At 42.3% G+C, this 25,481-nt stretch overlaps 1 protein-coding gene across 1 annotated transcript in view; it reads left to right on the top strand.

The window, feature by feature from the left end:
- Positions 1-3,459: 3,459 nt before the first annotated feature.
- The window catches only part of LOC117243550 (zinc finger protein ZIC 4-like), a 37,123-nt gene continuing 15,101 nt past the window's right edge, over positions 3,460-25,481 (top strand). The window contains exon 1 of the mRNA XM_033511150.1: positions 3,460-4,480. Coding sequence (XP_033367041.1) covers positions 3,541-4,480 — 940 coding nt within the window. The 5' untranslated portion in view covers positions 3,460-3,540. The remainder of the gene's footprint in view (positions 4,481-25,481) is intronic.

The following is a 25,481-nucleotide window of genomic DNA, read 5'->3' as shown; positions in this document are numbered from 1 at the left end:
TCGTCCGGTAACACAAGAGGATCGATGTGTGCGCCGGAGGAACGGGTCGTGCTGTTAGTAAGCGACAGAAGGTGGATGGAAAGCATCATTCAGATGTACCTCCTAAGTGCACGAAGGAGCCACGAGTCCGGCTTTATGATAGTTATTAATATCAAATAGTCAGCCACCGTGCCCATTATGGACATAATGGGACGCCATTTTTTGCCGCGACAATGAGGCACCCCGTTAAACACTCGATGTGTTTGCATTATTCACGCGGATGATTAAGCTCCGTTAATATATCCAATGGCAGTGAACGCCACGAAACAAGAAGATACGTGGAACGCGAAACAGAACTGATTTTTATCCAATAAGGATTTTCAAATTATTAGAAGAATTATTATTAATTACTGAAAATTCTCAACGCGAGAATTGATTGTATTTTCAACAAATAAATAAAAAAAAAAATTATTAGAAGATATTTAAGTGCAAGTATTTTTGACATTGTAAAGGGAGAAATTGTCCCTATTGTAATATATTCTGTCCTTACTGCTACAATAATTTCTAGTATTGTTAGGTATTTCTAGTATTGTTTAGTATTACTAGGCTTGTTAAGGTACGTATCCTAAATGGCCTGGGAAACCAGATAAAGAAGTTTTTGTATTACGGAAACAGGTAGTAGAGGAACAATGGTGGTAGGTTTAACACTATTCGTATTGTCCCCGAAACAATGCTGTAGACATAAACGCTGATGTACCAGGAGGAGCATAAAACAGATATTGCCAATAAATGACAATACTATGGAATTATTATATTATATTATTATATTAAAAATAAATCTTCTAAATCTTCTAAATTAGCAGAACCTGGCAATAAACTTTATGTACTAGTCGTTAACTTACTTCCTAGTTCGTTTGTTTTCAGTCTATGATAATTAGGCGAACAGAAGCGTCAACAGAGAGACAAACTGAACAGAATGTTTATGTTTCTGATTTGTAGACTTTGTCCAAGAACAATGATGAAAACAGTAATTGATCATGCAATGGTTAGTTTAACCCAAGTTAAATGCTCTCCTGATCCGTTGACTTATATTATGCCAGTTATTAAAGATTCGAAACCTTACCCTACGATAGATAAATATGCCCAATGGATTTTCAGGATTAGCATTATTAGTTTTGACCGTTCGGAAAATTGCTACAAATTAGGACCTTTAATCTGAATCCTAAGTAGGTAATTGTACATAATAATGGTTGTAAATAATACTTATTTCCAAAGTAACCTGTTCCTTGAAGTTTCTACAGTTCTCTTAGTTTTATTATGATTAAGTACCCATCAATTATATTCAACGAAGAACTTCGTCATACTTGATTTTTCCGATTTTACCAAATCGATTCGCTTGGAGAGAGATATTAAAGAAGGAGAATGTCGGATAAAATAGAAGGAATGTGAAGACTAGCTGAAAGAATTTCGACGCTGAAATATCGAAGTATTTAATTATAAGGCTCGAACACGCGAGCTTCCGCGTCCCAACTCGCGAGGATATTACGCGATACCCGGAAGCGCGAAGAAAAGCTGGAAACACCGGTGCGTCTGGTGTAATTAATCGACGTTGCAAATAAGTAAAGTCGGTTAATTGGATAAACGAACGAAGGAGGATGGAGCGTCGCGCGATTACGCGTGCATACAATTTTCGAGATGGAGGTTAAACGTTGAACGAGAAGATTTCCTTCTCGTCTCTCCGTGATAATTTATAAACGAGTGGTTCGCGTGACTCGTCTCCTTCCTGGCCGGCTTGATATTTTTCCACTAATCATGCAGATACGCAAACTCGCACGAATGCGCGTCTCGCTCCGCAATTAGAATCGAGCTTCGCTCCTGCCCTTCGAGGGTGAAAAAACTGGCTGAATTACCGATCGAACAGACATATGACAAGGTTTGGGAAATATTGTGATACGCGTTAACAAATAGCTTCAAAAAGAAGCAATAGGATTACAGATTATGCTTGCCGGATAGTCGATTCCAGACCATCCGTGTCGTAATCTAAAGATTAAGATTATACGAGCCAACAATGTTTCACTAAAAGATCTGTTAAAGAATCATGACACTCGAAAATGCTAGAAAATTCACAAAATATTGTCCATCCAAGTTGTCTTTCATAGTCAGAGACCTTTCTTCAAATAACAAGTGCATCACGATCGAAATAAACGAAATTGGAGTAAGGGGCGATTTATGAAAAATCGCGTATTAAGAAATAGCCAGTATCGAAACTACGAAACTTTGCAAATACTAAAAAATTAATAAAATGAAAGTCTCTAACAACCACCGTATTAAAACTCCCACGCCCAACTACTGAAACTCCTTCGTCCAAAATCGCAAGACTCCCAGCGACCCAAAATATCCGTAACCATTCGAAAAACCTCTGAAACGTGTTCCACGCGGAAGATCATCGAGCGTCGAGGTCGCGACGTCCCTGATGTCATCCTCCCACGATAGGCGTGCTCAAGAAGGCGGAGTTCCGACATGCGCTTTGCCGTGTTTCCCGCCCATGGAAACCGGCTGGTTCGGTGAGAGGCCAAAGTGAAGCAGCAAGCCTCCAATTGCCAGTGATGCGATCGTCGCCAATGGAACGCTGGTATCCACCAGAGAACGTCCGCCACTGGCGGAGCTTGTGCTTGCATCCACCGTATATCGGGTGGCTTTCAGTGGGGGTAGGGGGTGTTTCCAACGAGCAGGCATCCGAGGATACACGAACTCTACCGTGCGGTCGTTTCCAAGTACTGAAGCGAGAACGAAGCCAAAGAGAAAAAGAGACGGTAACGGCGAGCAGGACGATGAAGAGAGAAGAAGGGAAGGACGGGACAAGGAGAGAGGGCAAGTTCGTAAATGCCGAAATCGGCCGAGCTGCTCCTCGGCGGGAGCCCAGTGCCGACTCTCAGTCCCGCTGTGAACGCAGCAAGGAACGCAACGGATGTTTTACCCTCTATGTTTGGACGCGTTTTGAAGACGTACACGCGAATCGTGTTGTTAGTCAGAGTTACCGTGTACTTGTCCTCCTCCGTGGTAGTCTAAAGATGCATGAAAATACGCTCGGTGTTGGTCGAAGAACCACTTCGACGTGAGTGAAACGGAGCAAGACTGTCATACGCGTAAACTCGTGTTTGTCTCTGCAAACGCGTGAGACGGAACCGTCTCACGGAGAGTTCGCAGAGTGTTCGCACGGTCGCGATTACAAAGCGTGGAAAGAGGGAGAACGTGTACGAAGACTTTGGAACTGACATAATTGGCGATTAAATGCAGTGAGTCAGCCAAACGACAAAAATTTAGGAAATAGAAACGACAGACGGATAAAAGAAGAGAAGAAACAGTGAACTGAAGTGAAGTTGCATAGACAGTGTACTTTACAGTGATTCCCAAGTGTATGATTTAAAATAATAAACCTATTCTTCGAGGAACGTTTTAAAACGTATTTGTCCGTGAAAAAGAGACAAGAAATTGGTGTAGAGGCATGAGCTGGTATCTAAACTGATCGACACCGCAACTGCAACCGTCTCGTCCATCACGATGATGAACGCTTTCCTGGATGGCGTGTCCTCGCATCCACACCATCTGGCCAATCTGGGCATCAAGCTATCACCCAGTGGTGGTGATGCCACGGACGCTGGTACAGGTGTGCAGCCGGCACCAGGTGAAGCTCCGTCTCAGCAACACCATCACTTTCACCCCCAAGGCTATCCCCCTCATCATCCCCATCCGGCATCGCACATGGCACCGCACATGGGACACCACATGAGCCATCATCCTGGATACGCGGCACGTGATTTTCTCCTCCGCCGCGAGCACGAATTCAACGCGACCGCGAATCCGACCACGCCGGAAAGCGGTTTAGGATTGTTCACACCGTTACATCACGACGGGACAGCCGCAACGATGCAGCAGTTTCCTCATCATCCGAGCCAACATCCCCTGGCAGCGAGTCACTATCCAGGACACTATCCCCAAGATTCGAGACTACCGCCTCATCATCAGTATTTAAGTGCTCCTCATCTGACGCCAGCGTCGATCCATCATCAACAACATCCAGCCGTCAGCCATCCAAGCCATCATCCTCACGGTGCCTTTTTAAGGTATATGAGAAGCAACGGAAGCGGCGGTGGCGGAACCAGTGGGGTTGCAGGCGGCCAACGGCAAGAAATGTCCTGTATGTGGATAGATCAAGATGCGCCCGGACCCGGAAGGAAGTTGTGCGGTAAACTCTTCAACTCCCTCCACGATATCGTGACGCACCTCACGGTGGAACACGTGGGCGGTCCCGAGTGCACCACGCACGCGTGCTTCTGGCAGGGATGTTCGCGTAACGGCAGGGCCTTCAAGGCAAAGTACAAACTTGTTAACCACATAAGGGTTCACACCGGTGAGAAACCCTTCCCTTGCCCGTTTCCCGGCTGCGGAAAGGTCTTTGCCAGGTCTGAGAATCTTAAAATTCATAAGAGGACGCACACCGGTAAGTGATGTACATATTATATACCTCCCCTTAGGACTATAGATGTCTGTTCATCCTTCACAAGTACGTTTGCACTTGTTGCTTGTTAGTTTAAAACGAAACCTATAATTTTTACGTCTTTAGACAGATTCCTTCCTAACTGTGTTTCGAATGTTTCAAAGAAATACCTCCAATTCCTTGTAGAAGCGTTGTCATCCGATACAAATCAATCGCGATACCAATCCTCTCGTAACATCCTGAAATTCTACCGAAGCTAGATGATCGTGGAAAATCGAAATATAAATAACTCGCGACAAATTACGCGCCATGAATCGTAGCCGGATATTGGCTAGTTAGAAGGAATCGAAACGGTGGGAAGCTAATTAATTCGGGGACGATCGCCTACACCGCGTGCAAGAGAAAACGGAAGGGGCACCGAACAAAGAAAGGAAACAAAGGATGTCGATGGAAATCGGTCGATTTCCAGCTACAAAAGGGTTAAATGCCAGAGACGTATAAATAAACGGCCGAAGCAGTTACTATCGCCTTCCCCTCCACCTTCCCCTATCTCGGCTCATTTTGGTCCAGCCTTCGCTTCATCCATGAAACGCCCCCGGCGCCTCGAGTCGTTTCAATATAATCAACCGGCTGTTTACGATGACAAGAATTTTTCGGGGCGCAATTAAGAAATTACCGGGCCATATATCGTAGCGTTTTATGCCCGCGTCCCTGGACAATGTATTTACATATGGTTATATACACACACGAAACGAAACCACCAGCCTGTCCCATTGGCTCAGGGCCCGACGGATAGACGCCAGGCGTCCAGCCAGCCACACGGATCTTTCTCTCACGACCGGCTGCTGTTACGAGATTCCTTTCTGGACAGTCACTACTAATTTCACCTTGTAGTTTTATTGTCCGTCCGTCCGTTACCACGACGACCGTGTCTGCGTGCTGGAGCAACGTCCTTTCGTTTTTATCCCTTCGTTTTTCATTTCAATTTATCTCTCTGGAGGAGAATACGCTCGTCTCGCGGACGATCCGCTCCGCGATTCGGTTTCTCGAAACGCCTCGTGAAACCACGGGGACGCGTAAATCCATTAGCGAGTGCATCTGCCGCTAGACGGACGTCGTTACTTGATTATACTTCGATATAGTAATCGAGGGGAGATTTTCTCTTCTTCGTTCTTGCGTAGAATGATTAGCGTCGGATTTGTTGTTTTTCATTCGAGACGGTTTAGAAGCATTTTAGATTTTTTTGGCAGAGGGGTTAATGCGATTGATGTAGTGAAATTAATGTAGGGAAATTATAGTTGGAAGGTTACATGGTTAGAAGCGCGGGCTCTTTAATGATCAACGCCGCGAGCGAGAATTCAATTAAGGGTCTCGGGAACGTAATATTGTATCGCTTCTGATCGCATATTTTAGCGTACCAACGCTTCCCCAGTATTTCCGTTCGCACGGATTTCACGCCAGCAGCGTCTGTCCGCCCCCGTGTATCGCACAGTGCGCTTCTGTTTCTACCTCGAATCGAGCTATCTGTCGCCGTCGCCTGTCAATCGTACGTGACTCGCACGAGCTAAATCTCCTTCGACAATTGCCAGACGAAATCAGGTGTGTCTCGTATGATTTTCCCTAATACATCAACCATCTTTAACGGATTATAATACTATATGCATTATACACTATTATGTAACGTACATATAATGCGTTAGACTACATATTATCACGCTATACACCGTTTCGTAATTGAAGAGCAAAAGCAAACAGACCAAATGTTATCTGACTCGAAGGAAAGAAGACATTCTTATATCGATTTTGATTAAGAACAGTAATGCCATTGTTGTGAGTATGAGACGAAGATTCATACACTAGGTTCTTAGTCTTCCTTCTTTTTTTTATTCTCGATCCGGAGGATGGAAATTTGAAAATCCTTGTCAGGCTTTTGCACAGACTGGAGAGGTAGGCTGACTGTGAAGAAAGAAATCAATTAAAATTCATTTAGTTGGCGCGTTGGTGAACGAGCGTGGTCCTCCTGCGAGCCCTTTCGAAATAAATTGGCATTTTCAAAAAACTTTCCACGCACGGCTTCACGCTTTGTTTCCAGGCGTTCCCCGTTTCACGCGCGTGTACGCTCACGATGCCCCTTTATTGCCCTCGCCCTCCACCCTTCTTTCATCGTTCTGTGCCGCGACCGGCGCACAAAAGCGACTCGACGCTGGAATTCTTTGTTTTTTATCGTGGAAACACCTCGGACAAATATTTTGGCTCGCGCGAATTCACCGGTGTTACGCAACAATCTCCGTGAACGGGCACCGATGTTATCCGCCCATTTTACGTAGAACACAGAGGTTCCTGTATTTATACAAACTTGAAATATACAAAACTAAAGAAAATATACAAAATATACAAAACTGCTCGTTACAATATTTAGAATGTGAAATAAATTCGCAACTTGTGCCTGTAAAACTATTCTACGCAAATATCCGCAATCTATAAATAATTTCCAAAAAAGAAAAAATCCCGGTGGATTATTTTACGGTAGAAGTTCTTAAACCATTCTCAAAGAAGCTTTCCGGTGAAAAAGTATCCGCGCTCACAAGTTTCTACAAGACTTTAATCCGCGAACAACCGTTTCCAAACACTTCCTCGCCGTTCCTTTTCCTCTTTAACTTAAACATCTAAGCTCTCCTAAGATTCGATTTAAAAGTATAGGAATATGCAAATTCAGTAATAGATATAACACAAGAATTAACAACCACCAAAAACCGTTTACGCGAAAACACCGATGATTACGCAGTAACACGTTGGCGTCTCGTTTCGTGCATTATACAAAGTTGGACAATGATCGCGTGCGGGCGGGCGTGCGTTAAAAACCGTCGGGCATAAGGAATGCTCCTATTAATTCGCAGATGTGACCCGTTGGAACGGTGTCAGCCATTAGGCACAAATTGATATGCATTATAAAGAGACTATCCTCGTCGACAATGAAGGATGAGACGAGAAAAGTAGACAGAGATAGGAGGACAAAAAAGAAGAAAAGATAGAAAGAAGAATAGCGTTGTAGCGCGTCGAGTCTCGTATATGCGTGTTACGAGTCGCGACGATTGGTCGGATCGACAATGGTTTCCCCCTAGGACGAAGCGCCATTGGTCAGGATTTTCGGGGGGTTAGAGACGCGTTGAATAAGGGGATGATACAGGATGAGTCGTCGCCGGGGGTTGTTGTGGAATAAGCGTTAAGTAGGGACGAGCATGTCGAAGATAGAAAAAGGGGGACTGGTCCGAGTAAATGGCTTCGCCGCGCCGACGAAACGGAACGATTGAAAATTTTCCCCCGTCCTCGTAGACGAGGTCGACACGCTCGTTTGCATGGGAAGAAATTTCGCTAAGTTGATTGTCTCCGCTCCTCTCGCTATTTTGTAAATAATCCGTGAATCGTCTTGTTGAAAGTACTGAAAGGGGGAGGATCGAACCGACCAAGATTGATTTGGACTGTTGCATGATTTCTACGAACGATCAGAAGCATCGTTATATTCGTGGAAGTTACAAAATTAGGAAGAATCCTGTTATCTAAATGTAAGTGAAATCATTACCACCTAATGACAAAATCCGCAATCACTTAGTTGCCAACCCAATGCAAGGGAAAACTCAGGAAGGTCGTGTGGAATTTTTAATTCGAGAAAACAACGACAATCGGGAAGGTATTTTACAAAAAATACTAGGAATATGGCAGGAAGAATTATATAAAGAGAAATACGTATAGAAAAATAGATAAGAAATCTTCAAAGGGATCCAGATAGATGTCGAGACTTACGCGAATAAGAAAAACGAGTATTGCAAAAATTGAAAAAATAACCAGTGTAAGAACATGAAATTTGTTTTTCTTTTTTATTTGGAAGTAGTTTAAAATCTTTTCTCATTGAGAATTATAAGTAAATTATTATATAAGTACTATAATGCGAATAACAAATGATTATCGTATGTTTGATTCTAGCTGAATCTAATGTTTAAATCTAGAGGGTAATGTCTTTTTAGCCTGCGGATCTGATCCGTCGTGTCAAGCAATTGAGTAACTAGCGGGTTTTGGTGTTTATTAATTCTTATGTTACATCTATGATAACATGAAATGACACGGAAGAATGAACGACCTCGAAGGTTAGAACGTGGGGGGACACGAAAGAATAGGAAGCGGAAGGAGTCTCGGAGAAAAGAACGAGGAAACGATGCCAGAAAGCGGGAGGACGATATTCGTGGCGGCTGAGCGGCGCTCTCAGGAAATCGACGACGATCGACGACACTGTAAAGCTCCGTTCCACGGGGAACATTGTAAGTCTCTGGTAACTAATGGCGGCGGCCGGTAAGATCGGTATCGGAGATGCATGATCGGATTTATGCGAGGCCAATATGGAAAGCCGTGCCGGCTATTGTGATAAGGCGGCGTGACGTCGACAGGAACACGCTAAACCGACCCTCTTCCTCCCCTCTCTTCGATTAGAATCGGGATTCCAGAGGCGCATACAAATTATTTTATCGATATCGATACATATTCGCCAGGGATACATCTACCGGCGCGACAGCTTTGAATTATGAATATTAACGTGACACGGTCTTACTTGCAATTTCGAAAAGACAATTAATTACGATGCAAGTGGCTTGTTTAATGGGGCGAAAGAAAATTCCATGAATTCTCTGGTGATCTTTCGATGGAAATCGATCGAGACACGGTACGCAAAAGGATGGCACGTTTTATGCTTCGGAGGCGAGCGGTTTTCGAACGATGACAAGGCGCGATCTGTCGAGGCGAGACGGGGAAAGCGCATCGACCGCGCGAGATTATCGTAAGTGCGACTCATCGAAATCTTTCCGCGTGAAAGATCGATCTTGGAAAGAGCACGTTTCGATACTCGATCCTCGGCTCGTTCGATTCGAAGATGAAACGCGCGTGGAAGGGCACCGACGGCCACGCGAACGAATAATCCTGGCGATCGCTAGCGACGACGACGGTGATCGATAATCGACTGCGTTTAACGTCGTTCGGCGTTAACTGCTACGATTTCGAAACACCCTGTCAGCGTTCGTTGCCGATCCTTTCAATTACCCGTTTCGTAAATCAGTGTCGTGAAAGAGAGATCTAAATCGAAGGTAAATTGTCCGGCTTATCTTGATTTGCATATCGACCGATCGGGAATTTCTTTAATGTTGAAAGCACCACCTCGACGATTTTACAATCGACAATTTGACAAGGTGTTTATAAATGTAACCGTGGCTTAAGGATTCGACGAGAAGGCGAGCACTTGCTTATCTTTGACATGATATATTTTCATTATAAAGTTAACCTGAGATAAATCGAGCGCGATTAAATTGATTTTTCAAGCCTAATGTGAAATAATAAAATTGTCACGTTCGAACAAAAATCTCTATCAAAGTTGCGGATAAATCAAACATAGTCAGCTTAATTACAACAATGTATTATGATCCGGTTAGCTCGATATCTGGAAGCTAATACGCAATAAAACTGGCGTTGTCAACCGCCGTACAACTACTTAGTTACTTGACCAGTCCTCTATTCTTTCTTCTTTCAAATTTTTTAATTTCTGACTTATAACTTAGAACGCCTATACTTTCTAATGGAAAATTGAGAAACGCAGTCTGCTGATTATTAATTTACAAATCTCGATGCAAATCACGTGCCATCAATACCAAAGCGTCCGGAAACCTATGAACGTCGTATCGTATAATACGTGTCAAAGTATTTTTCCACAGGACGTCCAAGAGATATGACACTCGACGTGAATCGTCAAGACGTCTGACGGTGGAGGCTGAGGATAAGCTCGCGGGTCGATAAGGGCGAGACAGTGTTTCGCGCGTGCACAGCTCGAAAAGCTTACCACCAATAAAAAACCAGCCCTCAGGTTCCCTGTTTCTACCGCGTGGCTTTTGTTGTTCAACCGCCTACGCCTTCATCGATCGGTACCCGACACCGGTCGTTCGCTCATCTTTGACAGCGCGGAACGCAAAACGAGAGATACAGCCTGCCGGAAATGCGCTCTGTCGGCCCGTTGTTGCTGCGAAAACGCGTATCTTTAGAAACGCGACGGCGTTCCTGCGAGACCATCGATATAGAATCGCGATAACGATTCCGGTCTTCTTGTCCGCCTCGATTCGTCCGCGCAACGCTTATGAAAGGGAGAATTATATGCTGTTGGAAATAATTACAGGTTCGTTAGGAGGATGACGTTATCGTTGAGTATCTAGGATTCTGAAAAGCGTCGGTTACGATATTTAGAACGTAGGTTCGCTTGAAATTGAGTTATTTCCATATGTCTTACGTCGAGTACCGTAGCGAATATTAGTTGCTTAAAATGTGTTTTCTATCTAGCGGCAATTTCTCATGCTATCGATGTGTTCTTTTTCATCTTTTGCTTAGTGAAAATTCTTAGGCAAAGTTCTTATATAAAATATACCGTGGTTAATTTTCTTAAATATATGCACTCCACTTTCGTTAGAATTTACGATTATTAATGAACTAGCGTCGATCGAGTCCACTTATCTGAATGTCAACTGCTGTAATAAGTTAGTAGGGAAAATCAGTGAACGATTATATAAAATTCCAGTTATATCAACTGTTTGTCCTCCTACAGTTTCCTTCGCAGGTTTTAGAAGCTTTCTAATTTTGATTTTTTTACGATGATGTACAGGACGCGAACAAGTGACATGTAAAAGTGGACACGACGACATTCCTTGTGGAAAAATAAGAAAAATATACGGAATACAACCTTTTCATTCTCGGCTTGGTTTTCGGCAAAAATCGGGTTTGGAAATTCATCAAATGTACTTGAACATAGCTAATTTCCGACTGAACAGGATTCAAATTTGTCCGAAGGCTTAATTTTCAAGAAAATAGGATTTCGACATATTTTGTTAAGGATCGGCCTAGTACATGCGTATGATAAATCTTCAAATTTCTTTTCCTCGGAAACAAAGCGTCCGAAAACTTATAATTTTACATTTTCGACTTATTTTCACACATAGAATGCCCTCCTGACTGATTACTTGATCCTGTCCAGTCCGGAATTATGCACGTTCAAGTATACTTGACAATTCTCAAACTCAATTTTCTCGAAAACTAAGCTGAGAATGGTAAAATTGTACTGTATATCTTCCTCTTATTTTTACACGAGGAATCGCCTCCCTCCCACCGTTACATGTTATTCGGACCCGCATAACTTTCATCCGTTCCTCCATTCATTTCAATAAAGATAACACGACGAGATAAAGATAAGGCAAAATCTCCTACCATGTAACAATTTTCCTCAAATTCCTCATTATAACAAGTAGGATCGATTTCCCAAGATGTGTAACATCCTTCCCACAGTCAACCAAAACAAACTTCTACTATACCAAAAAGGATTCTTAAAGAAATGCAAAACTGGAATCTTCAGATGATTCTGAAGTTCTTTTCTCACAACAAAACTCTCAAAAGTGACACGGTCAACCTTCAGCTTCTTACACAAAATACATCTTTCCATCGGTGGAGAATGAAGAGATCGGGCCGAACGTAGAATCTGTGCAGCTTATTGTACGGTAGCCGAGCACTGGTAGTTCGCAGGGTCATTAAAAGAGAATTCATGCGTCGAAATCTGCGGCTGGGCTGCATCGCGAGGCCCCGGGGGCCGAGCTGCGTATATTATTTGAAACTGATTTGGACCGAAAGATTTGTTGCAAAAGCTCACCGCCACACGAGAGTGGGCAGAGCTGATAGCCGCTGGCGTTCTTTCAGAACGTCGTAACCGTCCCGAGTCTTCGCCATTCCCGGCCATATTCCTCGCGGAAGGCACGTTACACGCCTTCAACCTGTCGATAATCCCGTTCAAGATCGCGGTTTAAGCCTCGACGACTCTATTCCGAAGCGGTTCGCTTTGACGGCAAGCTAGTCAACAGACTGTTGAGGAGAAAAATTATGGAGGTTGATGTGTAGAGGATGGTTGGTCGATGAGGTTTAATGACGAGATGGTTCGTTGTTGAAACCGTCGGGTATATTTAAAATGATTAAATAAATTAATATACAGACAATATTCGCTAAGATGCTTGTACTAACGGATTCGCCAAGACAGTGTATAAGTCGCAAAATAAGATCGCTAATGACTCGTTAATTAGATCGCTGATAATTCGTTGATAACTGAACTCTTCGGTTGCAGCCGTTTATTTATACTGGTCGGGGGAGAGCCGGAAAATTTGAATTCAAATTTATTTAACGGTTGCACGTAGCGACGATATTATTTTACCTAGAGTTTATTTATTATTACGTTATGTGTATCCTAACGATATTGATACTCCGAGGCAAAACAACAATATGATTTGAATCGTCCTCTAGCTCGTGTGAAAAATTGTTGCAAGGCTTCTTGGAAGTTTGGATAATTTTTTTACTTATGTGAGACTTGGAGGTTACATCGCCTGTCTAACATTTTTTCTTGGAAAGTTAGAAGATTTTTTAATCACGCACGCTTTGAGAATTAGATCGCGTTTAACCCCCTTTTAGAAAATGAAGAAACTTTTGAATTACATATCTTTTTACAGTAAAAATTTAAAAGAATAGTATCTCAGTCATGAGAGTTGCACGATGTCGCGATGATCTCCTTAAAACGTTAGAAATCTTTTTACTTGTTCAAATTTAAACGAGATTCAGATAGAAAAATTCAAGATCAGTACATGAGAGGATGTCTCGAAATTGATGCAATCGAAGACTCAAAATTATTATAACAGGAAAAAGAATGTGCCACGTTGGTAAAAATTCCAAAATTCCCATAATTTACACCACTTCTCCGATGGTCTAAAGGCTACACGAGCCGCTCTTAAACGACAATATTCGTCACTGTCGCCTAATCGCAAACTTAAAAACAAACAGTACAACGATACGTCCGTGCACTTTGGTGCAGTTTAATCGTCGTTCGAAAGCGGACGAAAAAGAAAAACGCGATATCACAGGGTCCGTTCATTCGCGTTAATGAACGCCAACTACAAGGAACACGGTTCACGAAGGCGGAAGCGGCTGTTGATACAGTTAATGGCGCGTGTCAGGGCTTGATGGACAAGCAATGGCGATCGAAAACGAAGACGGAAGCGTCGGTTGTCTCGGGACACCACGCGTGTCCGTTTTCGGGACGCGAAACCCGCGATAAATAGATACACCCGTGGCTCGGTTGATTGGCTTCTAGAAAAACAGAACCGGTTAATTATTGCGTCGATCGCACCCTTTCGCTCTCTCGCCACTCTCGATTCAGTCAGCTGAAAAAATAACGAGGCCACGCGCGAGCTTCTTCCCTCTTCTTCTCCGCGCGCACGCCGCACGCTCCTTTATCGATTCGCCTGGCCAGAGAATTTCTTTCTTGCTGTTTCTCGGGTATTTATGTACTTACGTACGCGCAGAAGAGTTACATTGCATTTGAAGATCACAAGGGATACGTGATAGGTCGATTGTCTAATTATAATATTAATTCGTAGCTAGAAAGAAGCGTTTTAATATGACGTAGTAGAAAAGGAGGAGCTAAAACAGGGTTTTAAATTATGTCTCTTAAACGTAGGGGATAAGTTCTTCAAGTTTCGTAATGTACACGTCAAAAAGTTATATGATATGTTTTACATGTTTTAATATAATACATTCATTTCGTATTATATCGTTATAATATTTACATGTTTTATGGCAATCGATATCTTTGAAATATTCAAAAAAATAGAGAAATTTATGTTTAATTCGAAGCTGAAATAGGAATAGAATTTTGTATAAATGAATTGATCGGCAAGCGTATCTTTCAAATCGGTCTTGTGTGAAAGGCGAAAGAAACTACGATTCGTATCATGTTGCTCCTTCATGTTCTTCACTTGTATTTTTAACTCACCGCCGGGGATCGGCCACTGGCGATGTTAATTTCCACCGTTGAAGAATCGGAAGAACGAGTAAAGTGGCGTGATCGATTGCGATCTTCGGATGTATTAGTCTGTTGCACACTTTGCTTCACAGTGGTTTAATTCACCTCTTGGAATCGGTATAACGAGCAAAGATTAGTTGGAAACGTATCTTTATTATAAAATAGAAATGAATTGAGATTAGATGTTATCAGCCGCTTAATGCAATTTAAGTAAGCTTCCTTGATAAATTAGCACGCGTTATTCCATTCTACATTTCCGTTACATCCCGTGGTAGTATTAAGCAATCGCGATTCGCAATTCACGAGCAATTAACAGATCGAGACAAATGTTTAGAATGGAAAAGGATCGATAAAACCGATGCGCATCGTTTTCCATTAAATTACCTCGGGGTGTTCCGGTTACCTCCGGATCCCCAGCTCTGGTAGCCGTGTGTCGCGTTAGTTCACAATTAGCGTCGCGCGGTTTCGAAGGCTTCTCGTCAAGCTGCAGCGTTAATGAGAAACCTGTTTGTCACGTTCCCCGCGAGCCGTTCATTCAGCCCGCCTCAAACCTAACCGATCTTCGCAGCCCTCCTCGATCTTTATTCTCGCTCGAATGGTCAACCTATCGAACGTTAAAAATTACCATCGCTGACGTGACACGAGGCACTTTTCTGTAGATTTACCACTGAATCGAATTTTCTTTTTAGACAAATTTTTAAAGAACATTCCCTGTTTGATGTTCAATCACACAAAACCACGAATAATCAAAATTACCCCTATCGATGGTTCGTTTCTGCAGATACTGATTTACGGCGAATCTTAAATTGAATTCTATTGTGTCCTGAAAATCGATCGAATAGATCGATTCTAGATTACGCGGAACACTAACGCTAAAAATGACTACTTCTGGTAATTCTAAAAATGTCCTGTCCAGTTTCCAATGATCGAACGATTCATGTATAGCGTAAATCGCTAATGCTAAAAGTTGGCACCGATAATGTAACATAGGAGACGTAGATTTCTTGAAAGATTCTTCTCCAACATTTTCCATTTAACTGCGAATTACGTAAGACGTCGTTCACAATTGCAGCTTTGCTTACGCAAATATAGTTCCCACCGGAAATAGGATATTATTGGAGCGTTTTCCCAGTAAATCGGATTAAATTCAGCCGAGAACAAGCGGTCGCGATGATCGCGCGAATTTTCTGCTGACGTAAATGCGTAGGTGCAGCGTATCGTTGGTTGTGAACAACGAGAGAGGAAAAAGAAATCAAACATTTCTGGTTATCCTCCGCGCGATGGGGCTGTTCGACGAGAAAATAACTCGAAATATCTCCCTTCTAAACCAGAGACGAGAGAACACTTTTTCCTTTTTCCTTCTACCTTCTGGAGTAGCTCGTTTTCACGAGAGCTGGCAGTGGATTACGATCGAACCGCTGGTAAAATAACGATCTGAAAATTAAACGGTGCTAAATGACCGTGTGTTATTCTGTTTGCGAGCAGGGAGGAGGGGGATACGCTCGAAAAAGTCTGCTTAACGATCTTCCGACTGGCCGCTTCCGTTAGTTAACAAGCGATATTTTTCTGCCGCTGTCTCAGTGGATTCAGGAATTCACCGCAAGCAAAAGATCGAGAACCACGTTCGATCGAGAGCAATGGTCCAGACGAGCAATTGCCTGTAAATATTGTTCTCAAGTTGTTTCTCTTGTACAACGATGTATAACACATTGGGTTCGGAGACTTGCGTCGACCGTACAACTACTACATTCGTTGAAATAACTAGATTCAGATTTTCTGGTTTTACGGTTAGCAAAAGTATGCGAATGATTTTTATTGAAACAGAAATGCAATTTCAATTACTCTTCCGTTCAAAGATTTTAGATCTTAGTATTTTTTACTACTTTTATTAAACCTTCGTTGCTTAATGCAGATCAACGACTTCAAATCACATGAATTTTTTTAGTAAATTTCTTATTATATTAATAGATAATATTCTTTACTGTATCAAGTCGCAAGTTGAATAATCTTCTAACGGTTGTTTAATTTCATCATATCAATACATATCCTACGATCTTCTAGCACACTTAAACTGAAACACTCACAGTTAAAGATATTTATTTCAATCGCGTCGCTTATCGAACGTATACTTAAGGGATGAAACTTTCTCCTGCACATGTGATCACAAAAATACGAATCGTCGCGGCAACCTGTTAAGCCACCATTAAAATACACTTAATTTCCGCTATTCATAGGAACCATTCTCTCTCTCTCTCTCTCTCTCCCCCCAAGAATTCAATTCGTTCGACACATACACACGCGCCCAAAGAGGAGAAACCCAGCCTTTCACCGAAGAGGTTGACTGGTCCCTTTCCTTCTTCCATCGTGCAAGTAACAATGAGAGAAGAGAGAAGAGAGTAACCGAAGACGGGGTAAATCACTGGAACGTGGATGGTTGCCACCGCGGGTACGGTAGCTCCGCGCGTGGAATAATGCGTATACCAGCTAAACATGGCCGCGACACAATGACGATCATCGAGAAAATATCGAGTGTCCGTAACATTATACTTTTTTACCGTTTAAATGGCAGCATCGGCATCGAGACCTGGGACACCGACTCCTGCGTGTCGTTTCACTTGCCTCTTTTGCGCTCGAGAACTCGCGTACGCGCGCTTCTCTCGCGCAATGTCACGGGATACCAGGTATCCGGATCGTCCGGACACACCTTGGGAAGTGTTTCTTAGCGAGATTCCACGCGGCGAGAATAGGCGTATCGTTTGCAATAGCAGACGGCGGGACGTGGTTTTTGTGATTTTTGAGGATTTCTTGGTTTGACGACGTTCGAGGGAAACTCGGTTGGTTTGCCTTTGGATTGCACGAAATTGGAGTATCTTTGGATTTGTCCATTGTGGATCTTGCAACGATACATAAAATATATTTACTATTCTTTTGATACTGTGATTAGAAGATATTGAATTTTGGGTTGGAGAAATTACGATTGAAAAATAAAGATATCTGAATTATTATGAATGGTTCTTGGAACTTTTGGTTTGGTAGCGTTGAAGAATAGTGATGCTTTATCTTCTTTTGAATAGTAGAAATTCGAAGTATTTTATGAATTTTTCCGCGTATATAAAGTGTCTTAAAATCTTCACGACGCGATATCAAATTTTGAATTAGAACCATGGTGGAGAAATGTTATGTGTTCGTCCGATATGAAACTAATCGCTGGTACAGATCAAATTCATCCTCACCGCGTGAATCCTTTTATAACGCATCGTCACGTTTATCGTCCGAAACTGTCAGTTCATGCTGCACGCTATCGACATCCATATGTGACGTTTCACCTGGTCCAAAGTCAAAGGTTCATCCGAACCGTGTCAACGGGTCTCGTCACTTCATCCTTTCCACCAAACAATTTTCCCACAGTCGAAATCCCTTCGTCAAACCTCGCCAAACTCGCACAACCAGAGAACTAGAAGAAGAAGAAGAAGAAGACAACGAAGAAGGGTCGAGCGGTTGTCTCCGTGGTCTGGTAGGAAAGGTCGAAAAAGGTGGAGGAATAAACGCGAAAAAAAAAAGAAAACGGAGAAAATGGAGAAGGAGAGAAGAAGGTACGAAGAGAGGGAGGAAAAAAGAGGGAACGAAGAGAGAAGAGCAGAGAAAACAAAACGGAATTACGGCCTAGCTGCGGTGGATGATTTAGGGGGCGAGGGTCGCGGGTCGAGACCGGGCTCTGGAATGCTGGACCCTCTTTCTCTCCTCTCCTTTTCCATCCGCTCTCTTCTCTCAATTTCCTCTCTCGCTTCATCTTTCCCTCTTTTCCTATGCTCCGTTGGAATCACTGGCGGAGGAGGATAAAATGATAAGGGACAAGGATAACAGATAGAACATTTACATAGGTCGTTAGTGCGAGCGCACGCAGGGACCTTTCCTCTCTCTTTCTCTTTTGCGTGTACCAACGATGTTCGCTTGACTTTTGGCACTGGAACCCTTTTGACGATCGTGGGACCTTTTATATACACGCGTGATCCTCGTGAATATCGTTATAACAGAGTCTGTGATCTTATCGTTCCCAATGAATATTTGGACCAAGAATATTTGGAGACTGAGAATATTTTGCAACCTGATACGTATTATATACGCTCGATCCATGTAAATACTGTGATTTTCTCATCGATGATCTCATTTCGATCAAAGGTCGATCTGGTCGCTTAAAATTCTTCAAAATTTGTAGAGGATGGTTGGTTGAGTTGTAATGACGAGATAACTCGCTGTTGAACCCGTCAAGTGTATTTTAAAATGATAAATAATACAGACAATATTCGCTAAGACGCTCGTACCAACAGATTCGCTAAAGATAATATGTAAATCGCTGATAAGATCGCTGATAACTCATTGATAACCGAACTCCTTACAATCGCGTCTGTTTATTTATACTGGTCGGGGGAGAGCCGGAAAATTTGAATTCAAATTTATTTAACGGTTACACGTAGCGACGATATTGTTTTACGCAGAGTTTATTTATTATTGCATTATGTGTATCCTAACGATATTGATACTCCGAGGCAAAACAACAACATGATTTGAATTGTTCTCTAGCTCATGTGCCACTATAAATTTATCAAAAAGTTTATCGCTTTTTGACCAATGTACTAATGCCGCGAGATATATTTACGAGGATAGAAATAATTCCCAAGAGACTTGGCAGAAATACCAGGAATACCAGAAAGAAGCATCCCGAGAATGCCACGAATCTAGTTCGTAAAGGACGCAGGCTTATCTAGATCGCAGACCGAGCAACGAAATATAGTCGGGGGCTGGAACAATTATGTAAGTGGTCGATGCTAAGGCATAATTTGTCGTCGAACGAATTAAGAGTTTAATTAATATCGCGCAGATTCCACTAACCTCTCGGCAACGTCTCGACCTTGCAACCTTTGCTTCGTTCCTTAAATTCGAGACCAGACTTTTGTGTTCTATATTTTAAAGAAACGAAGGACTGGACAGGCGCGTACTGACCCGTAGAACCCGTTAAAAGTCATAGAAATACGCGTCTGGTTCGAAGTCGATCCTTCTCTGGCATCTGTATTATAATTTAATTTCGTAACCCGACGCCGTGTACCCTCCGGTGAGGAAATTATCAGAGGCCATGCTGCACGTTATTATTTCCTTGTACGAATCTCTGACACGCTTCTGACGCTCCAAGAACCGAAGGGTTAATGCGTTGCGCAACTTCCAATCCCTTTACGAAAAGGATTCTTATGATTTAGGCGGACCTTTGGGGCTTCTGAATGTGAGTCTGTGTCCCTTTACAACGGGATTTCGAGATCTGGTCTATATTATAATTAACTTCAAGAAGAATTCTTCTTTAGCCACTCTATTTCCATCGAATTCCACGTGAAATTTAAATTCCTCTCGATTAAAAGAAATGTCGTTTTCCTTTTTTTTTTTTTTAATACTTTTATCACTTCGATTTCCCAATTAAAAATGGAATATCTAATAATTAATTGTCATCGTTTAGCCATCCGATATCTGCCACTGCAGATATCTCTGTAGCGGCGTATGAGCGAAAAAGGTTCAAGTGGAAATGGAAAATTCGAATCTGCCAGAGATTCGTATTATTGTACCTTTGAATACCAACGATTATTTCAGTTTATAAAGTCTAGAAGCAAATGAATTGGGACAGATTGTTATAGTTACTTAAGGGGGGGGGGGGGGGTTATTTCGTACAAAAAAAGGCATGTTTTTGTGAATTTTTTCTGACGATACAGTTAAAATTTCTTTTTTAAAACCAATAGTACATTAAAGTATGATATTCGAAGAATATTGTATAAAATTTTCACGGAGAAATATGGTAGCAATATGGAAACAATGGCAGCAATTTTTCGGACGTGTCTCGGAAAAAACTATAATTGCGGTGCCCCTCAGAAAGTGGTGTTGGGTCATCAGAAATCAAAAAATTAAAGTTCATTCGTTAGGTAACAGCTTTCCCCAGGTAATGCTGCGAAGATTTCTTCGAAATTTCAATTTTTCACTTTTTTGGAACACTTTGAAGGGAAAAACGCGATTTTGTGCGAAAATTTTCGGCTAATTTGTTATTTTAAAATACAAATAATTAACAAATTTGAAAAACTCTACAGCGTTACCTCGCAAATTATGTACAGAAGTATTCAAAATTTCAACAAGATCGGTGCAGTAGTTTTGAAGTAATGGGGGCCACCGACTTTGAAAAGGTGAATTGTGAGGAAAACGCTTTAAAATTTTGAACACTAAAAAATGTGGTATAAAACGTTCATAAGCGAATTTTATCGGTTTACCTCATCACTAGCGTAGTAATTGTTGAAAAGACTAATAAAAAATCAATTATCCTATAATATTTTTCACGATCCTTCGTAATTTGATCTTCAACAGTCACCTTTATTTTTTTAGTTGACGCGCTATTTGTTGAAGTGCCTTCGTATTTACGTTTATGCGGAGGTACAATTTTTCTAGGTCGATATAATCTCGAACCAGTTGATTGTCTATCAGATCTAGTAACTTTTTTAGGCATTTTAGTAATAATTTAACACAAAACTTAATGAAAATGGAATATTTACTCCTACACTAAATTTTTTACTCTACACTGACAAAATATACAGTACAGGTATAAGGAGGTTTGTACTTAAGTCGTTAAGTACTATAAATAGATCTGGGGGTAAGATTAGGTATTATATAGAGAAAAAAATGTCTGCGAAGTAACAATAGCACGCTCGGGTCGAATAGGTAATATCATCCGACATGTATAAAAATACTCGTAACTTCGTCAATTTTGCTCCAATCGATTTGCAATTTTGACACAAAATTCTTAAGATAAAAAAAAGTCTTAAAACCTTACCCCCCCCTCCCCCTTAAGAAGGTCAATTTTTCGTGGTAACGTCGATATAAATGCATGAACGTGCTCCCTAAGGGAGAATATAAATATTGTTATTCTTTCTTCGATCGGTATAATTACATTGAGCGAGCGACGATTATAACTGGCATACACTATCCGTTGCACTTATACTGATTTTAATACATAAGACTATTACGAATTCATCGACTCGTTTCTTTATCAAACAAATCTACACGTTTAATCCACCTCGTCTCTTTGGTTGATCGATCACGCTTTGCCATAAGAAACGTTTGCTCTGCACGTCTTCCAGCACCAAAACAAATTCTCATTTCACAAGTTCCCATAGGAAACGTATCAGCCTAAACTTCCGGTTTTGAATAGCGATCTTATATCGTAGAGCGGATGCAAGCGCGGAACTATGCGAGTCGATCTCGGAAAAATGTCGGGTAGAATCATTCATTTGCAGGAGAGAGAATTCACGTCTGGAAAGCGCGGGCGATAACTATCGAGCGAGTTTGTACACGTGTTAAAATCGCGGAGCGCGCCTTACCGGACCCCCGATTACGTAGATTTATTGCCTGTTGCGGCGCAATCAGTAGAATGGGTTGTTAGGCAAAGCGCAAGAATCGGTGCCGCGTATAGATGACGCAGATTGCGTATTGTTCGCGGCTAATTAGGATGCGAGCGGGCAAGGAGAACGGTAAAACGTGCGCGAACCACAGCCTGAAACGGTTAGTCGTCGATCCGGGCGACCTGACTCGCGTGAAAATTATGGAGGAAACCGTGGAGGTGCCCTTTAATTAAAAACGTCTTAGAATTCACCAACTTTCTTAAATCGATCTTAATCGAATTGGTTGCGACCCTTGCGAACGTAAATGCGATCTGAAATTCACTTTTAGAAGATTTGAAAGTACGCGTGATTGAACAGAGGATCATCGAACAAAGACGGTATCGCGTTTCGGGGATTGGCAATTCGAATGACGAGTTACTAGATTAACGGGCTAAAGTGTAAATGTTTTCCTGGTTCTTGATGTTCAATTTATTATAATAAGATTGCAATGAAGTTTGCTTTGCAGTCTTTTGTAGTCTTGCTATGGTAGAAATGTTTTCTAATGAGGCAATATCAAAGTTTGTTTTTGGGTACTTTGAAACCTCGCGTATGTAACTTTTTCCTTGGAGCATTTTATATTATCTCGGGTCTAATATGATAGATGTGGACGAAGATCTAACACGGGCTGGATTTTGAAACGCGAGGCATTAATCAGAGCCGGGCAAAAACGCGCCGGGAGAACGTCCAGGCGTCGGACAGCGAAAAGTCTCGATAAATAAAATTCCAGCGTGAAACGACACGCGAGCACGCCAACGGCGTATCAGCGATAAAAAGACACGCGCGGTTCGAATCTCACGCCGGTAAATGGAGGCCTGTGGCGAGATTAGAATCCAGCTTCCGCGTACGAACTCTATCCGCTTGTACGGGCAAACGACCACCGAGGTATTTTTATTCGACTGTCATTCGTCAATCATTCATTGGAAAGGATTGCACGGGTTTTACGAGTTTCTTTCCATCATAAATCCTAAAATCATAGTGAAGAATCGTTGCGCAACCGATGGCGAGACGATCGTCGAAACGTTTAATCTCGACGTTCACCACGATGGAAACCAACCTTCGATATTCCCATAAAAAGAAGAGGCGACTGTCGACGAACGAGAGGAATCGAAATAGAGAAACGAGTCATGGATTCCCATTTACGAGCAGACTCGTCCATATACGACATTCCTACAGTTCGTTAATCATCGCGGGAAATAATTAACAATCAATTAGGATGGTCTCGAAGCTGATCCAAACAAAACCCAGAGATCGAACACGCCTCTTTACAGGGTTTGGCTCGTTGAGGGAAATCGATGAAAAATAGGTGAATAGAATAGGAGAATTCTTAGAGTATCGAAACAGAACTCTACCAACATTTTTTTATTTCGATTATCGTCATCGTTTTGATTATTTCTTCCAAACAAAATTACAAAATTCAAATAGGAATCCTATCTGCGATTTCTCTACTTTTCATTTTTTTTCTCAAGTTATATGACACAGTCTAATGACTAGATACTTTCAATTGAACGAACAAAGACAAAGACAATATATAGGAAATGATGGAGCTTTAGTTTTCTTCAATTTCCACGCGGTAAATAGGATATTTTAACAAAGAGAGGTAGAAAACCTCAAGATCGAATTCATATTTTTTTTTCTTTTTTTTTTTTTGATAACGAAAGTCACAAAACTTACGAAACGACCTAATAAATAGGAAAAGAAAGAAAACGATCGTAGTATTTACGAACAGTCCAAGCCTCTAATGGTTTCGATGCGGTCGGACGCGCGCGTACCTGTCCGCTCGGTGCGTGTGCACGCGTGTACGAGCTATCCTTCATGCGATTCTTGCGTGTTCCCCGCGTCGATGCATACACGCACACCAACGTACCAGTCGCTATCATTGCGAACGTAGGAGGGTGGCGAGGTCCAGGCCACGCACGGCCTGCACACGGGCGTGAATTATGCCTCGCGCGAGATGTCAAATTGCTCGCCATATCGTAAAATATACAACTCCTCGCGCTGTGGGAAACATTATGTTCTCTCCCACTCCCGACCACCGATCCCCATCGGCCCGATCCTTTCCCCTTCGTTCACCGATTGGCCCCCTTGCTCCTCCTCGAAGCACATGGTTCCCGTGGCTCTGCACCCCTATCGGACAAGAGGGACGAGAAGCTCGATTCGTTGAACGAACGTGTCCCGAGATTGCGTTTACCGGGGCTTTCCACAGGATCTCTTTTGCTTAACTAGAAATTATTTCCGGGGGTGCGAGGCTATTGGCGTTCCTTTCTGTCGTGCTGATTCGGCGGCGTTACACTTTTTCAGTCGTGAGAGTCGATATTAATAGATTCATTGCTAGTAATGCACGTGTTGTCGATTCCATTATTTAATTTATCTAATTTGACGTAAGGAAGCAAACAAAGTGAACAGTGGCACAAATATTATTGCTTGAAATAAAGACATTATTGATGAAGACAGAATGCAATTTCAAAGGTGGGTAGATGCAAGTAACGCGTGCGTATAAATATAAAAGTGTGGGTATACAACCTTGGAATTGTAACATCGAGCCGACCAAAACAGATTCAGCTAGAACGCTTTACTATCTGCGTTCGAAACGTCATGATCAATTTGAGAATCATTGTAATTGTACTATGTGTGTGCATTGTCTTTAACGATCGGCAATTTTTCTAAAGAGAAATGAACATTTGAATGAAAATAAAGATTTAGGGGTGGTTTAGCACGGTTCCACCAACGAACGTCAAACGTTCGAATTCTAAAGAAGTCGTAAGTAAGGCCAAGAAGTTAAGGGGTTGAAATTTCACCTGGAAAGAGTGTCGAGAGATATTCGTTAATAGCCGGAGGATAATGCGGCTGCAGCTCTGGAACGCGATCTGATTTAGCAATCTCTCCACCACGCCCTGTGTCTAATCGCCAGAGTGCGGGTCGGCTCTGTTCATTAATAAACCTAAAACTGGCCCACACACGAGACCAGGCCGCGCCACGTCAACTTCGAAAGGTTGCTCGCGTACGAAACAGAGATCGAGGGCGAAGCAACCGATGGAGAGAAAAGAATTAGAGAGGAAAAGGGTAGAGATCAGAAAGTCCGTCGACGATCCACGTCGTCCATAGAAATCGTCGAATCATCGACAGTCAATAAATACCGATCGATCTTACGCCAGCATCTATTAATGACCTAAACGTCGGCTAACCAAATTAACCGTGACTAAAGCGCGTTTAATTCGGCGTTCCACCATTGCCCTAGCATTGTTTCTGATGACAAAGTCCCCGATGATCCCATTCGTAATCGTCTAATTCCGGTGTTCTCGAATTAACATCCGTGAACGGGCCCATTGTGTCGGCAGAATCCTTGTATCGTCCAGGTTTAGTTCGATTTTTCAAACGCGTGTAAAGATGTTCCAAACGGTCCTCTGAGTTATTGCTCAACATGATCTCCACTAATCTCGCACGGGTTACACGAAGACTGACATACACTGGCGAGTCAATGTTTCCCTGCTTCTTGAACATGATTTAATCCTTTCCCGAGCGAATCGAGTAAAAGCAAAACGGGTACAGAAAGCCGCTGAATTTACATCGTTTCGAGGCAACGTGTGTCTCGGCTTCAAGGTATTCGATGAGGCATCGCCTCTGGAAACCC

This window comes from Bombus vosnesenskii, unplaced genomic scaffold (assembly GCF_011952255.1).
Source record: "Bombus vosnesenskii isolate JDL3184/JDL3185 unplaced genomic scaffold, Bvos_JDL3184-5_v1.1 scf7180000013266, whole genome shotgun sequence".
NCBI lineage: Eukaryota > Metazoa > Arthropoda > Insecta > Hymenoptera > Apidae > Bombus > Bombus vosnesenskii.
Note: the sequence above shows the minus strand (reverse complement) of the source record. Positions and strands in the feature narration are given on the sequence as shown.